Source organism: Colius striatus, chromosome 17 (assembly GCF_028858725.1).
Source record: "Colius striatus isolate bColStr4 chromosome 17, bColStr4.1.hap1, whole genome shotgun sequence".
Lineage (NCBI taxonomy): Eukaryota > Metazoa > Chordata > Aves > Coliiformes > Coliidae > Colius > Colius striatus.
Window position 1 is genome coordinate 11,138,975 of NC_084775.1, and position 18,431 is coordinate 11,157,405.

Below are 18,431 nucleotides of genomic sequence, written 5' to 3' on the forward strand. Positions count from 1 at the left end.
TAAAAAGAATTTTGCTCACAGTTTCCTTTTCTATTTTGGCTTTTAAACATGAAATTTGATGGATACTGCCTTTAGAGAGGAGCACTGGCTCACTCTGCTTCACGTTCTGTAGCCACATTTGAGTCAGCATTTGAGAGGACCTGTTGCCATAAGGAAAATCAGGAACAATTACTCTAAATAATTACGTCAGTTTATTGCTGTCTGTTGCCAAGAGAAACAAGCCTTGTTGGTAATATCCACTTGCGTTGCCAAGTAACTTAATCTTTAGGGAAACCAAATATGCTCCAGTACTAGCACTTCCCTAACAATAAATATCCTTTCTAACTGATATCATCGTGGCTCATAACTGCATCTTTGTTCTGACAATTTCCTAGGGTAATATGCTCAGTTACAGGTTGATGGCCTCAGAGATGTGAGTTATCACACCTGGCTGGAGATGTGCATAGAGATGGAGTACAAATTGGGCAGTCTAGGCTTCCCTCAGTCACTGGGGAGAAATGAGAACTTTTAAGGCGAGATGAACACTTAACGGACAATTTGAATCGCATGGTAGAAGCAGGCACTTCTCCATTGCTCAGGAGTCCAGGTGGAGATGGTGTCCGCCTTATGGAGCTCTAGAGTTAGGAGAGACACGTCCAGGTCAGGTGCTCTCCCATCCAGGCTGCCAGCAGAAGTGGAAGCCAGTCCTTGTCAGTGTGGTTAAACTTTTTCTTTGGCAGCAAAGCCTGGCAGGAAGTGAGCCTGATGATGAACCTGCTCTGTAAAACCTGCGGGCTGGGATTTTCAGACCACATCAGCTGTTCGTATTTGAGTTCAACAACAGCTGCAAGTGTGAGGCGTCTTAGTCAGATACTTAAAGGCAGATATAAATGTTGGCTTGAGCTACCAAGGAAAAGCAAGCTGGTACTGGCACTTCACTCACATTTTGCCACAGGCACTTTTGTCCTTGTGCCTTTCAGTTCATTATTACTTGTAAACTTTGAATCCCTACAGTTTAAGTGCTATCATCCAAATTGTTGCAGACAGGGACTTAACTGTTTCTCATTGTGCCTTCCACTTAGATTTCATTCCAGCTTGAAAAGTCAGCACTGAAATCTCTCTTTTTTCTGTCTCAATTTTATTGGATTGAGAAGGCTTCCCCTCCTCAGCTCCTTGCAGTGCAGTTCTCATTTTCTGTCTTTAAAAACACCCTTTCCACCTTATGTACCACTTCATTGCAGCAAGCAACTGCAACACAATGACAAAATGCCTTCTTGGTTCACCAAAATCATATTGTGTCATTTTAATTCAGCTGTGTTTCTATGAAGTAATTGATAAATTCTAACATGTTACAGTTTCCCCCATAGCTCATATAAAATGAACTGCAGTATTCAGATGGAAGCCTGACAACCCCTTTATTTAAGGTTCATATTACACAAAGCATTTTGCAATTGAGATTCCTCCCTAAGCCAATCGAACTTGTTGATTCAAAAACTACCTTGTAGTCCTTGCTGACAGTGACTTGACAGAAACCACAGAGCTTATTGTGTTTTTCTGATATTCCTGTGCTCTCTGTTACTGTGCTAATTCACTCTCCGATGTTAACAACCCCTAATCAACATCTAGGATACATTTAGTGTTGGAGGCATGTTTTTTAAGCTATAGAAAACATTTCCAGTGCAGCTGTCAGAACCCTCTTTTGTTTGGTTTGATTTGTTTTCTTTTTTTGGAAAACAATACCATGCACAGAATAATTTCACACTAGGCATATAAACTTCTCACCTGTATAGGGAATACTGATGACAAGAAAATGAAATCCAGTGTTAAAAAGGTCTTATGTTTCTATTTTTCCCAACAGACCAGTTACTTTCTCTATGACATCTTCTGTACATGAATTCATCATGCCTCACCACTCTGTTGAGTCAGGGTATAAATACTAAGATGTGATCTGGACAGTGATTGATGTCTTTCTCATATAAAATTTCTTCTGAGGACCCATTTCTGTAATGATATCTGCAGAAAAAGAGCTATTCTGTATGTTGTTCTTACTTTCAACTATATTTTATTGAATGAATTTAGTTCAATGAGGAAAGCCTTTCTATCAGAGCATATTTCTGCTAAACCAATATTTTAATGCTTAACTGCATGCCTCCAGGTATATCTTCACCTTAATTATCATTTTTCTCCATCCTTATCAATTTTATTAGGTCAAATCCTAAAAACATATTTTAAAAATTACTTGGCATAAAGAGCCAGGGTGTCTAGAGAAGTCACGTTTTCGCTACATAGCTCCACCTTTCCAAATCTACAGCTGACAGTATTTCATCTGAAAACATATCCTCCTAATTAAATGGATTTCATCTTATTCCTAGAGCAACCATTCATAAATTGTTTTACTAATGTACACACTTGTAGTTTTCTTCTGTATTGAAACAATTCTTTGTAATACAAGTAAGGAAATATCTAAGTACATAGTGCAATGTGTGTAGTGCTTACTGATGGAGATTGTTCTTTTATCTTTATAATTCTAATAGTGTATACAAATTGGCACTGACAATATACAGTTATTTTCTTCCTAAAGTTCTATATATCCTGTGTATTTCTGAAGGTCACAGGGACTGAGTCAAATCTGAAACAGACATTTTAATGCACAGTGTTTTCATTCCACTACAATTTAATTACCTTATAGATTTCTGTGTGGACTTATTTACTGTTTTTCTTTTCCTATTGGGTAAGAATACAGTAACTAAGCTAACTTCAATTAGGTAACTGTCACCAATATTTAAGACTTAATGATGTTTTAAAAATTACATAAGTAATCCAAGCATTAAAATTGTTCTTTATTATACCATTTCAGAGTAGTGGCACCAAGTCTTTATCATACAATATAGCTTAATAGAAGTATTAAACACAAACTATCATCACATTTTTCTTCTACTTAAGTTACATATTGCTTGAGTTTATATGCAGTATCCATTTTATATTTGGACTAAAGTATCTTTAGGACACACAAAATACAATATGGAATACTCAGCATCTTCCTTTAAACTTGGTATAACAAATCATCTTCTTAGCTACTCACATATGATCCTATAGATGTTAGAAATTAGATTTTTCCTTGTGTATTCAGATGCAGCAATGTGTCTACCTTACTTTTTTCCCCTGCCCTTGCCAGAGTGCTATTTTAAAGATGATACACTCAGAGCAGTCACTGTCCTAAGAGGCTCAAGCCACCTTGATATAAAGATCTACTTCAATTTAAGCATACATTTAAATCCAGCATAAGTCTGTGCGCTTTGCAGTACCAAAAGAGTCTTAAAGACAAGTATATGTCTAAATATTAACCTTAACTGGGGCTAGAGACAAGGTTTATCCTCTGAAGGGGATGAATAGTTTTAGTACCTCAGTAGAGATTAATCACGCTTAGTAAGATTTATCTTTGAATATAGAAGGAAGAGGAAAGTATCTATTAATAAAAGGGAAAATCATGAATCAGCAAATGCTGGAGACTGTACTGTAAAACATTTTAGCTCATGCTGAACCACAAGATTCATCCTGTATAGCATTCATCTTTCATAAAATACCAGTTAACTGTCTGCATTCAAGACAATGACATGCTACCTTTAGCATGATTTGTTTTCTACTAAAGGGGAATGATATCAGTGTTTTGGGAAGAGTCCATGATACGTGTCTTTATAACATTGCAAATATGAACTTATTAACTTGGTAAATTATAAATTGAATAAGAGAAACTTACTTGAAGGCGTTGGCATCTCCGTGGACCTTATAGTTGTCTGCACTGATTCTTGAGATAACTCTTGTGACAGCAATAAGAATACCAATATTGACCTGAAGAAGAAGGAGCAAGACTTGGTAAGGAAAGTAAGAACTGATTGTATCAGAGGTGCTCTAGGAGTGTGTTGTACAAACGTAACAGAAAACAGGAACTTTGCATGTTGTGTTTATTTGGAAAAAGATGTTTCCAATTTCAGACTGGTATAGTTCAACCTCTATCAAAAGAGTTTCCCCTCTCCCCACAGTAGGTGCTTGTGTTTTCTTTCCTTCAGGAACAGTCCTTCTCTGTTTAGGATAAGACTGGATTGATATATTGGTTCACAGTGCTCGGGATCCTTACTATACAAATAAATACCTTAATCATCTACTACCAGCTGACAAATTAAAAATTTCAGTAAACAGGGACATGTGTCTCCATGCTTTTATTTTTGTGCTTGCATATGCACAGACTTTAGACAGCATCCATCCTACTAGGCTTCACAGTGTACAATTACAGTTTCTTACCAGTCTCCTTGTAATTTAAGCATAAGATTATTTAAAACAGCAACGAAGAAAATACGTTAAGCCTGAATTCTCTTCTTCAAAAGCTCTGCCCTTTCTGATGTCAAGCACAGCAGAAACATCAATAAAATGAAAAGAATCCTCACCAGAAAAGTAGGAAATCTTAAAAAGCCTACCACTGAAAGTGTCTAACAAAAGAGTTTGCTCTGGAGTCACAGGTGAAGGAAGAAGGAAATCTTTATCACTTAAAGGAAATGTGACAAAGAATGTCTTGCTGTGCAAAGACCTTTGGTTTAAAGAGAAAAAAAGAGAGGAGAGAATGTGAAGGTGAAAGATGTATTTTCCCCTTCCTGACCAAAGTTACACATCAGATACAAAGTTGATATTTAACATCAAGTTAAGAGCAAGGGTAGCAACAAAACTGTCCTGAACCACAGAACAATAAGAAAGAGCAATAGTGCTGTTCCTCAGTTAAAATTCAATAATCATACTCTATTTTGACATAAATATTCTAGCTTTGAGGCTGAGAGGGTGATTTAAAAAATATTCACGTTTGATGATAATGATTTCCTTGTTTTTTGGGTTTTATTTTTCCAAATCTTCCAACTACTCTTAATTTCTAAGGGCAGATCATCACCCGGTGTAAAACAGAAGGATAGTTGTGATAGTTCGTTTCTGTCATAGCTTTTTAGCCCATTCAAAGAATACCTTGTGGAGTCTGCCATCTTTTCAATGACAAGTGTTCTTGTTGTTCAGCCAGCTTTATAGAGATGAGTAAGATATATTCAAAATATGATTTGGTGGGAATAGGGAAAATGATCCCAAGATCGTTGAATTTCACCTCTTACTCATCTCTGTTTTCTTTTGAAAACCTCATCTGTATGCTAAATATCCATGTTGACTAAATCCAAAAACAATGAACATGAAAGTTTTCTCTGTCTCTCGTCTCCTCCAAACTCTCCAATTTTTTGCTGCATCTCCATCAAATGATCATCAACATTACTCCAGCTTTTCACGGGAATTACACAGAAAATGTCTCTCTGTACCATTATCTTCTTCCCTGCCACTATCTTTCAGCAGCCTTTGTCAATCTTTTATCCAAACTATCAGCCTCCCATTCTTACACTTCCCTATGGATTTCTCACTGACAGTTCAAGTTCATCCTGGCACAGTTGTTGCATGCTTCCTTTCTCCGATGACTGCAGACAACAGCACACTCTTATCAGCCTCACAAATGCTTAACCCTAAAGCTTTCTTCCATTCCTAAGACACTCCTAGAGTTTGATTTCTGCATATAACGTATCTTAAAACACCCTGCTAAAACATGCAATGAAGTTAAAAAAAATGAATACAATGAAATCTCATTCTTCAGCTCTGATTTGCCAACATCTTGCAAAGGTCAATGAAAGTTATAAATAATAAGCACCAACAAATGAATACTCAGAATCTTGCAAACTCTCGCTGAAGCTGGACACGAACTCTAAGATCTGGTCATGAAAACAGCACAAGCAAGAGAATCTCAAAGGAAATAAAATAGATGATTATCTAAAGCACAAACTAATTAACATTTCTAGCTGAATTTGAATGTATGTTATATAAAAGACAGTCTAAGGTAGACATTTTAAACGGCCCTTGTGCAGTCAGCATGACTGTGTTCCTTCCAGACTGCATTAGTAACGTGTCTAAAAGATGAGAAAGAAACGTTGTGATCTCACTGTTGATAAAAACAAGGTTCTTGTAAAATTAGCAACAAATCATTACCCTTAAGTCCTGACATTCTATATTTAAATTTCCTGAACCACTTGAAAATTTTTTCATAGGTGTTTTGGAAATTAGAGTCATCTCATCCAGCCTAAATAAACAGAATAGCTACAAATGTCTTCCTTTGTTGCTGTTTCAATAAGTAAAGCACAGAGGTATTTCTACTGCCCTTTTAATGGGAAACCAAAATACAGCCACTGAATTGTTTCTCCAGTGATTTTTTTGGCATCTGACGTAAACACTTTGCCAATGATTCAACAGGAGAATGCTTCCTTGGTGGAACACTCATTATGCTTTAATTTATATCAGAATGTACAAATGGGGAGCATAAACATTTAGATAAGGGAACTGTATAGAATTCCTATTTCTTACTTTTCTGAGAGGACAGATTACCTATGAGTTGTGGTTATTTTGCCTTAAAATTACACAGGAACTTAGAATACTTTTGCTTGCAGGTACTGGCCACACTCTAAAAAAATAAAACCAAGAGCTAATAACATTAGTGCTTGTTTCCTAACTCACAGGATTCCTTTCAAGGCAGTTTGTCCAAGCCCAGGCACTTGCAAGTCTCCGTAAAATCAGCATGATTACCATTACTGTAGGCTTGATCCTAAGCCCACTAGAGCTCGTGGAAAGATCTCAATGATATCAGGGAGCTCTGGCTCACTCTAGTGACTTCATCTGACTAAAATTTGTCAGATCAGGAAGAGAGGTAAATGAGCAAAAAGAATCTCTTTCAAAATCTTTTCTCAACAGAACGTTTACAAACCAGCTACAGTGAGATAATTCCTTCCCATCACTTAGGGGTTTTTTTTGCAGAGGTTTCACCTAGATTTCCTCCAAGTCTCATGAGATTTTTGTTTCTTCTTTAGTATAGCGCAGAAATCCCATGTGTAAAAACCTGTGATGTGGTGTGCTGTGTCCTAGCCAAGAAAAGGTTTGGCAGCACAGAGCAACTGAAAAAAAAAAGGATAAAACATATTGCCTTAATTAAATACATTGACAAGCTTTCCTCTAAAACCATAAACTATTTTAGGCTTCACTTCAGTTTTGGGCAGTGGTACAGGGAGTTATAACTGACTCTTCCAATCTGAGGTCTAACATTCTCATAGTATGAGTTAATTTGCTCCTTGTCACCCCATCACTGATAGCACATCAACAGTGCAAGTTGTTGCAGTTGCAGCCCATTGTAATGGCACATCAGAAATCTTTACTGGGTATTAGACATTTCCAAACACAGCTGGTTGATTAACTTAGACCGATGGTAAAATTTGGGAAACTGATTTTGAGAAGTCTGGTTCCACTTTTAGCAATTCCAGAGCAACTGCAGATGGGCAACAGACTAAATTCAGGTATTTCAGACTTCTGAGTACGTGACTTCATGTTAATGCATGTAGTATCACACCAGTCAGAGCTGAATATCAGAGCAAAACTTTGAGGCTGGAAAGCAAATGCAAAAGAGAATAAATGATAAATAGGTGGTGTAACAGACCCTTGACTTCTACCCTTTCCTAATATTAATCCTTAATGTTTAATTTCTTATAATCTATCTCCTGGTTCCAAAAAACGCACATTTTCCTGTGGTTAAGTGAGAATAAACTGAATTTTAAAACAATGAAGGAATGCACTTTTAAAATAGTAAAAGTGCTCATGACCGAGTGCTAAAAAGAAAAAGCTGTGGTATGTTCTTGTGTGTTCTAATCCACCACAGCATATGAGTTCCTAAGTCTGCACTGGTACATATAGGTATGAGTAAATACCATGAGGAAACAGAACTTAGTAAATCATGTATGATCAGCAGGTATAAGGGAGGGAATATTTTTCATATATTGATAAGCGTGTACCACATGAAGACAGTTATGGCAATCGCAGCCTGTGACAGAGTTCCGTCTGAAGACACTAGTTACAAAGCTGACGTCTGAACAAAACTGTTAACAATACACTAATGAAAATAATTTAGCTCCATAAAAATGCTCTTTATCTGAAATACTTGTAAAAAAACCACCGGGAAGATAACTACCTACAGGGAAATCAATAGAAAGGACTTGCCACTACAGCCTATTATCTCTCCCCTTCAATGGAGTGTTCACTGTCTACAGCACACCCACTTCTCAGTGTACACAGGTGCTTTCTGCAGAGTTTCCTTAATTCTGCCATATCTATGGAAGCACAGCAGGGCAGCAGATGGTTGGTAATAAAGAAAGCCTTCTGACAGAAGTTTTAATGTCTTCTTCCAAAACTTCACATGCTTTTTCAAGTTTTTTAGTCCCAGATCAACTTTAGGATTTGTTTAGTTTTCTAATTAATTGCAATTTTTTTTGCAAACTTGCCTTAAGAAGATTCTACAGAGACTGGGGTGTTGCTGTTTGATAGGTGGGGGATAGTCATCTTTGAATCTTAAGATGCAAGTAGAAGCCAAAAGACATACACATAGATGGAACTATTTTCTTCATCAAATCCCTTGACTGAAACTTCAAGGAAAAAGCACTTTGGGTATGCAAATCCATATCAGACTGGGAGGTTCTGTGAATTACTCCCAAGAAAAGTATGTGTGAGTATTTTTTTCCCAGTCACACTCCCACCGCTTCACTCTGTTTTAAGGCTCCATGATGTCTATATTGCCTGCAAGTCTGTGGCAGGACAAAAGTAGACTGTATCAGCCTAGTCTCTAGGGAGTGGGAGTTGAAAAGAGCAATCCCCCAGTTTCCTTCACAGCATAATCCTTTTTCTTGGCAGAGAAAAACCTGTGGATGGAAGTAGTCAAAAAGTGCTTTTTGAGAAGCATTTTCAGAGCTAAACACTACTCCATGCAAACAGTGGGTAATTTGTTATTTAAAGAGCACAGGCACACACGCACACACAAAATAGTGTTTAGCTTTGTTATTTCCCTATAGGCAGTAACATACTTTTCAGCTAGCATATTCAATGCCCAAAGAGAATCATTTGTCAGCTAGTTTGCTGCTATTTTGGGCAGTGCTGGGCTTAGAGTATTTAACAAATTGCCCTACGTGGATCAACCTTGTGAGCTCATTCTCTCTCTGAAAATATTTGTATCCTTACTTTGAACAGCACAAAATGTTATATATCATAAGTGAGACAGACAGTTAAACCTTTACTTTCACTGGCAAACAGCTATGCATGCAAATTCTTGAAGGCTGTGCTCACTCAGGTGAGTAAGCATTTCACTATCTGGTGTGTGTTGATTAACACCATCTTTGGAGAGCAGCTGGGAAAGATTTGATTTTACTGGTTGCATCTCATTTCCTCCTTTGCCACTGAACAAAGGCCAGAAAGCAAGCATGAATGTGAGGAGATATTTGAGTACTAGATTATTTTAATTGCTCTCCATTCATCAATATCTACATATCTTCAAGTATAAATTCACATCCAGAAGATCCAGGCTACAGCCCAACAAGGAATTAAGTTTGCTGGAACAAAGTCCAGAGCTGTTTAACCAGCTCTAATGCAGTGATCAGCATTTCCTATTTACATGAATGACTTCACTTAGGTAAAAGAAACTCTGCCCTTACTGTACAGAGACTTTCCAGTGTTGCCATTAATAATTTGATTAAAATGCTAACATGAGACAATTTTAATCTGTTTTTATGCAGCCTAGTTTTTCAGAGGCTGGCAGATGCTGGAGTGGGCTGGGCTGACTATCAGAGGAGCTGATTTCACTGTCTCCCAAGAAAATGTTAGGATGTCCGCTCAGCTGCAGTGTAAAATTGCCTTTGATGGAAAAGGTCAGCCAAGGATCCACCTTCTGTTTGACAAATAATTGCATAGATCTGCAATGGTAAACACTAGTGTGATATGTCCAGTGCCCCTTCCTTCCTTTGGCTTGTGAGCAGGATTGGTGGGGTTTTTCTGTTTGATGAAATTTGTTATTTCCATGGTAATTCTGACTTCCTTGGGGAAGCACAAGGCACAGTCAGAGTCTCCTCCTCCATGGAAGTAGTCACTTCACCTGACCCTCCTCAAACACCACAGCAGGCAGGCTCTGGTCTTTTAAACTGAAGAAAAGCTTAAAGACAACCTGATTTCACCAATCAGTGAATCTATTCCATGTTCATACTGTCACTCTGACACTATAACCTGCAGCAAAAATCACAGGTAACCTGATCAATTAAAGTATTGGAAACAGTGCTGTAGAGGAATAATCTCCCATTTAATCCCTGCAGACACCTCTGACTCCTTAAGTAATGACAGTGATTAAGATACAAATCACTGTAATTCAATGTGTGGGCATAATTAAATGGCTGTAGAGCATTCGTGTACCTGCATCAGAGCCTGCACTCTTCCCTGGAAAGATGATGTTCATTATAGTTGGCAGAGGTGTATGTGGAAGCCTCCTGAATTCCAGCAGACTCATTTTAACAGCCCTGCCTTGATCAGATGGACAAACTGCCCTACCTGACATCTCATTCAAAATCAGACAAATAGCACAAATTCCTTATCACTGTACAAAGACAATATAGAGGCAGCTGGTTAGAGACTCACTCACAGAGCCCAGAGCTCACCTGAAGGGTGACAGCTCACACCATCATTTTAACCCATTCCTGTCAGCTACTGACTGCTTGCAAACTCTCCTGACAACCACCTGCACTGATGGCACTTGCAGAAGAAAAAGCTTCAAATACCAATGGGATGGAAACTACCTTTCAGCTTTTAGTACCATTTATAAGACAGAATCCACAGAGTTCATTCTTTTGGGGGGTCTTTGTGAAAATTATTAAAACTCTCAAGATTACTTGGTTCTACGCAGTTGTTAGTGGCCCCAGCAGGACTGTTTCAGGCTAGGGCTGTCCCAGTACTTTAGATTACATTTTTTATCTCGGAATAGTGAAATGGATGGTGTGAGAATTAATATGCATCAACTATTTACAGCCACGTAGAACACAAAAATCAGAGGAGAAACAAAGTAATTCTGGACCATTCATCTCTGATGTTTCACTGGCCTGGCACAAGGACTGACATCAGACCCACAGCTAGTTCTGCTGTGTGGCTGACACAGACATACAACAAAAAACAGCAGCAGTTTTAGTTTTACCTACCAGAATTACAAATAATGCTGGTGCCACAAAAGCCCAGATTGCTCCATCCTCTAGTGAAAGCCAGCAGCTGCAGAGAAAAATCAGAATGATTTTAGATGAAACACACAGGCATTGAATTAGTAATGTTCTTAACTAAAAAAGAGACTAAGAGTACAAAAAGACTCATGAATCTTGAAAGCAAAAGACACGATAGAGCATCAATAAGAATCTCCTCTGCCCCTCACACTTGGAGAATCTGAGGCAGGATCTCGTTTCAGTTTGCATCTTGCAGAGTGTCAGTGACAGCTATCTACCCCAGTATGCCTTGGAACAGCATCAGTAGTGGGAACATGGGAAGAAAAGGAAAGGTTTTATTTATTATTTGCTGCTCTTGTATCCTGTATCACAGGCAGTCATTTCAGTGCTGTGAGCACTCTCATTGTAGTAAAAGACAAATTGAAGCCCTCCCTGCCTTGCCTGGCTGGTGGTGGGGAAGAGGCTGGGAAACATGCTGTCAGCTTCACATGCCTGTCTTACAGCAGTGACAATATAAACTAGTTTATTACACATGAAAAATAACCCTTGCTCCAAATTTGTTGTTTACATGATGGTAGGATTTAATTTTACAGTGCTCTTTTCTCAGATAAATCTGCTTTTCTTTTTCCAAATTAGAAAGGAACCTCATTATCAACATTTCAAACAGTATTCATTCCAGATCTTCAGATGCTGAACTGCAACTTTCTTCAAAAGATTAAATAGCTTCAATCAGAGATGAATCTCATCTTGGTAGAAATATTTCAGCCTGTATTCTACACTGTGCAGGGATTGAGCAGGGAGTTTACGCTCCTTACGCTTTGGCAGCAAAAGGTGAAAATAGGCAAAACATCTCAGGAACATTTTGTCCATCATTTCATCAGTGAAAAGCAAACCTGAGGCTTCTTAGGTGTAAGGACATGCCTATGCAACAGTCATGCTTTTGCAGGCTGCCTCCCCTGTTCCCAAGCAGGATCATGCAGGACCTCGGCCCTGATAACAGATTTACAAGCTTTTCTCCCCAGCAGGTTTTTCATCCTTATTGCACCTGGAGTGAAGACATTTCAGTACTCACTTTCCACTTTCTCCATAGCTGCCTAGGGATGACATTATAGAAATTACACAAATCACCAGTGGGCAGCCTGCAAAAAGGCAAAATCAGAGGCAATATCAGTAAGGAAAGTACATCTAATACAGCCTGCAAGTTCAGCTAAATTTCAGATGACAACAGAACAGCTCAGAGTAATTACAGAATGAAGTCTAACTTGACATCCTCCTGCAGTTGTGTAATACAACTTGTTTTAATCAATTACTGTCAGAGAAACAACATAACTTTTCAAGAAAGCACTAGTTAAACTGAATCAGTGCTAATTTCATTGAGAAGCATAGCTATTTCTCAGCCTGATTTATGTACTTTCTGTCTCTTACTACTCAAGCAGTGATATCCTATGGAGCAATATCAGGCTTATTTTAACCATTTCCTCCAAGTAAGTGCACCTTGTTCAAGAATTTAAAACAATCTAGAAAACAAAGTCTAGTTTCTCACAGAAGTTCATGACTAGTAGATGAGAAGACAGAAATGGTAACATGTAATTATCCAGAGCATCACATACAGCAGCAAGAGACAGTCAGGAAGAGACAGAAACAAATTCAGATCCCACTCAGATGCACAACTAAATTTTATTTCAACATAAATATGTAATAGCTCTACAAGATTTCTGTGTTTAAAGTAGACTAGGTTTCCAAGTGGGTTTTGACAGTTCCAGTGTGTGGCATCCTGGGAGGTGGAGGAGTGCTCTACAGGATTACACAGGCATTATCCAAAGGCAGACAATTATGGTCCTGCTGTCAGGGAGAGCTGCACATCTCTGGCCCCCAGCACTGCGATATCCTGTTGTGTCACTTTAACTCAGCTTTCCAGGCCAGGAGCTGGAACGGAAGTGAGGTGTTTTTTTTCTAGCCAATAGTTATGAATATAGTAAAACTTAATTTCTTTATATATTAAATTATTGTCTGTTCATTCCTATATGATTTAATAAAATGTGAAGGTTTGGGTTTTTAATCATCTTACGGAATTTAATAACCAGGTCCCAGGCAGAGTATTATAGATGATAGCTTAAAGTTTCAATTTACTTTTAAACTCTTCAGGCTTTCTGCATGAGGCTTTACAAAATACTCTGACAAGCATTTTCTGCTTAATCTTACCAATATCGTTCCCATAAAATTCCCTAATTTTTTTCTGTAATGACATGGTTTGGAAGTAATATGTTCATTCTGTAAGGAATGTGACTAGAAGCATCTTGTGTTTCTAAATAGGAAAGATAATCAGCAGCTAAGAAGTAGCATCTACAAGCATTATTAGACTCATATCTTAGACAATCCAATATGCAGGGTGGAGTCTAATATCCCACAAACTTGATTCTGCTCTGCAATGCCTGTCCAAACCAGGAAAAACTCCTTACAAGTGATAATTGTGTAAGACCTAAGAAATGGCAAAATTTTAGTTTACTGTCACAGCTGTCTAAGAATGGAAATTCCTACACACATTTGAACACAACCAAGAATAACTATATTCAACAGAACAATTAAGCACAGATATAAGCCTATCTGCTGAAATTTGGTCTTCCATGGATATGAGAGTTACTAAAGACCTCACCAGTACATTTACACATTCCCAATCCCATCTTCAGTTGCAAAGCAGACATTTCAACAGTTTGTCTTCTGATGCAGGCTATCTTCCCACAGGAGTGACTTCACAAAAGCAAAAATACCCACAACCATCTAACTGTCCTTTATACTTCTAGTCTGCCTTTTTTTTCCAAGTCAAATGCTGGATATTCAAAGGATTTAGCATGACTCTTTATCAAATCTAAATGGCGGTGAAGAAGAAAATTAAATAGACAGTTCCTTTGGAAGATAATAAAACTTATGCAGATGAAATGTAGAGCAGTCATCTGCATAAAAAGAGCTGTTAAGTCAGTGAGAATAAAATGGTCTGCAGCCTACAGTGCAGTGCTTCCCTTTTCTTTGCATTAACAAGATATTAAATGGATAATGGCAATGGAGGCAGAATTGAGGTTTTGTTACAGTGAAATTAGAGCATTTGTCCTTTAAGAAACAACCCTAAAAGTTGGAAAAAATATACATTCAGCCCAAAGGAATCATAAGTTTTGATTTGGACTGAATAATTTGTATGGATTATATATTATACACAAAGATAAGCATGTTTGCTTAATCTTTTGTAAGTAATTATTACATGAGAGCTGTGAAATTTAGTCTCTGCCCATAATAGGTCATGTTGTGCTGGCAGTGGTTATCATCCATGAAAGAATGATGGTTATCTTTTTTACTCTATCTGGATGTTTTCTCAGTTAGTAGATGCTACAAGCATGCTCACCAACCCCTCTCCAAATCTCCAAATTTATGATGCAGAGCACAGTATCAGATGAAAATGTTCTAGCACACCTTTGTAGCGACTGATCTATGGCACTGGTGCCATCTGTGTCTCTGCAGTCCTACAGTGATACAGCATCACATTTAAATGGGGTAAATCAACCTCCGTGGAGCCGTGGGCTGCTGCAGTTTGAGCTCTTTGGGTCCCTAAGCCAGCTAATTTAGAGCTACCTCCTGAACTCAGCATTAAAATACAGCCTGCAGAGCAGACATAAACTCTTAGTACCTCACACAGAAAACCCTATAACACAATCCTTGCTCAGGCAATATTCTCTTAGAATTCATCTCAAATACAGTCAGTCACTAGGGTAAAGCCTAAGATGAAAGTCAGCTCAGTCCTCTTATTTGACGTTGAACTTCACATTTAATTAATTTGCTTTGTGTTTTCTGAGACACTAATAATAAATAAAACAAAAAATGCCTTTAAATCTCTAGGCTGTATTTGGAAAGTTTCTTTGTCTTCTATACATAGCAAAAAACACAGACAAGCTACAGAAACTTTGTGGTGCACAACTGGGAGTAATTTTAAGACATTAATTCTAAAAGGTTAAATATTTTGTTTGTTGAGAAAGGTGAAGCATTAGACACAAGTGAAAGTATATTTCCTTCCAATACTGAAAAAATCTCCTTTACTTGATGGGGAGAAATATTTTCTCCCATTTGTTTTGTAGAAGTTAACTTTCCATTGGTATCTTTTTCTTCTTTAAATTTCTATCTTTTTCTTTTACTGCATTACACTGAATCTATGCAGAAGTTCAGGACTACATCAAGCAACAGCAAAAAAAGAAATTTAGGTCTTTTGACAGTTCAGATAAGGCAGCCTCTAAAGGAAGGAAAATTGTCTCAATTAGGAAAACACATTAAGGTCCAAGTGCCACAGCAAAATCTTCAGTATTACAAACTGTATCATCAGCATCCTACAAAAGGCTGGGTGGGAAAAGCTTTGCTACAATAATCTCAGTGTATTACACTGAATCATTGAGGCAACAAAGTATTTTTTTTCCCCCACTCAGTCTCAAGGTAGTTTCCAAGGTAGGATAGTATCACCTTCTTCAAATTGCACTTTTGAATTCCTGGCCACTGCAGTCTTTGAGGTAATTTTATCACCCTTGGGACTAAAGATAATACACAGGAACTTCAATCAACTCTGCACATTTGGTAACCTGTTTCTGATTACTCTCAAATTCATTTTATAGGAGTAATATTTTTCAGAAATCTCAATAGATGTTAGGACATCTGCAATGCTCTGTGTAGAGTTCCTTGTCTCTTCTTATTACCTCAAGTTTCAATTTGCCATTTCTATAGACTTTGCAAACTTTTACACATGTACCTGGCACAATCTTTCTGTTTGAATAAGGATGATGGGTATGGGTTCTTAAATTCAGGGCTGAGGTTTATGCAGTTGCCTAGCTAAATTACTTCAGAGATCTTTAGACACACTTGCAGCAACAATATGATGTCAGATATGATTAAAGAAATGTAATATTTAATTAAAATGCAAATACTTGGAGTTATATGGAAAAAATAAGGCAATACAAACTGAAACATGGTAGATTTACTGGATTTCAGAAAACATAACTTTTTCCAAGTCATTTTGTAGAAATAATAATTGTAATGTGCTTTCTAAAGTTAAAGCATTTGAAAAAAAATAGCTTCTGAAAGATTTACACAAATAAATGTATTACTATTATATGGATGATGTCTTCCACTATCTGCCTCCTTTGCTCCATATAAGGAACAGAGTTTGCCACAGCGTTTCTTACACAATTTTTGCCAAGAAAAGCATTGCTAGAACTGATACAGAAACTTATGCTGCTGGTGCCTCATGTATTTTGCAACACACATCTGTTTTGATGACAAATACCCACTGTTGGTCATGAATGATTATCATCCAAAACATTACTCAAAATACCATTGAAGAGGCTTTTTTGTAACCATGTTTAACATCCCATTGGGTTATGTACCAATAGGCTATGTACTCATTGTTCTAATTACTGCTAATTGAGAGGTTGCAATCACATTGCAATAAAATGATACAAAATGCAACATTTAGCAGCAACAGTCAGATGCCATGTTTATCCTTGTGTCTTCTAAATCACTTTGTAGATCACTGCCATTTTACAACAAATAAACCTTACACAAAATGCCAGAAAAGAAGGGTAAAGGTGAATTGTGGCACTTATAAATCATTAATTTATTTTCATAAGGTAATTAATGATTAATTGTAAATGAAGTTAATCAAAGCATCTGCTCTAAGCAAATACCCCAGGGAATTAAATGCCAGTTCTTATTATGTTATTAACTGTTATGCCTTTTCACATAATATTTCTGAAGGAGAAAGAGTTCTCAAGGGCTTGTGAGAACATTTTCTTTGGTTTGAGCTGCTTGGATTTTGTATTCCATAGGTTCTGGATTAAAGAAATCAACAAGAAACCTGTCAACAACAGCATGTTTCTCTACATTTAGTGCTGAATCTAGAAGAACCTACAAATCTCCAATATCTTCAAGCCTCTACCTGTCTTGGTTCCCTTACTTTTGGGTCTATGTGCATGAAAAAAAAAGATTAATTACTCCACTTAACCTATTTTGAGTAGTGGTTTTGAAAATGAAAATAAAAGTAGTAATAATATTTTTTTAAAGGAGGAAATATTTTACACACTTCTACTAAAAACTCAGCAAAACAACTTTGAAATGTTTATAGTAGCCAGGGCTTTAATGTGCATACCTTTGGCATACAAACTGGTCATTCCTTAACACAAAAAAACCTATCTTAAATCAACTTGGATAAGGACACACATTTATGATACTCTTGAACCTGTCACAGAGAAATGAAGAACATAGCAGTTCAGTGAGACCTCTTTCCCACCTTCCTGCTATTGATTTAGTAATCAAGGATGTGATCTGGCTTAGTGTAGTCATGGAATTCACTGCAGTGGAATTAGGTTTAGGGACTATACATTTTAAAATGATGCATTTTCTTATCCATCAGACCTACATAAAATGAAATTTTTATATATGCTTCTGACTATAATCTTATCCTACAATGAGGAGATTTAAAAAAGGCAGCTACTAAATGCTTACCCCATCCAATTCCATAATAATATAAGTGCTTGCTTTCTTCTGACCCAAATACTTTGATCACCATACTGTAAAGATGAAATCCTTCCACCAGCATCCATGCAAAAGCACTCAGGAAGAAAAAATGAAGGAGAATGGCCAAGATCTTGCAAGGCACCTGAATTAAGAACAAAAATTAATATATTAATTCTTCATGATGCAGTCACATTGTTTTTTGTGTTTTTTAAAAACTTCTGTATATGTTTACAAATTAAATCATTGAAATAAGAGTCTTAAAGCACTAGGTAATTTAATTACAGCATTTTCAGATAGCTTCAGAGTAATCAATCCTTTTACCTTTTGACAAAAAATATTGCCAAATGATGTGGAAATCCAAACTGGTTATCTATTTAGAATGGCAGGAGCAATAGTCTTACTAAAGTCTACAAAATATTTAAGGTTTCAACACTGAATAGCTGACATACTGTTGTTGAGCCTGTAGTAAATATAGGAGAGTCAAAGAAGTGGAGTAGAAACATTTCACTGGACCTTGCTCCCTGTTCTGAATGCCAGAAAAACCAGCATAGTTCATGACTCATTTTCTACAATGAACTGGTAGAAAGTCAGTGGGTCAGTTAAGCTTGAGTGAAACATGGAAATTTTAAAATAAGGTGCTATGTAGAACCTGCTCTTTGGTTACACTTCACTATGTGGCCTTCCTACTTCCTGCTGTAGTTCACATTAAAAATAGGATGTTCATATTAAAAATAGGATAACACACAAATAAAAACATATTGTACTCCTCTGTCTATCCTGGTT

The 18,431-nt window shown here is 37.2% G+C and overlaps 1 protein-coding gene across 1 annotated transcript in view; it reads right to left on the bottom strand.

Annotated features, from left to right (window-relative positions):
- ADGRD1 (adhesion G protein-coupled receptor D1) overlaps positions 1 to 18,431 on the bottom strand; it is a 146,488-nt gene that overhangs the window by 25,478 nt on the left and 102,579 nt on the right. The window contains exons 18-21 of the mRNA XM_010200426.2: positions 17,637 to 17,790; positions 12,178 to 12,244; positions 11,091 to 11,157; positions 3,737 to 3,828 (exon numbers count right to left, since the gene is read on the bottom strand). Of these exons, the coding sequence (XP_010198728.2) occupies positions 3,737 to 3,828; positions 11,091 to 11,157; positions 12,178 to 12,244; positions 17,637 to 17,790 (380 nt within the window). The remainder of the gene's footprint in view (positions 1 to 3,736; positions 3,829 to 11,090; positions 11,158 to 12,177; positions 12,245 to 17,636; positions 17,791 to 18,431) is intronic.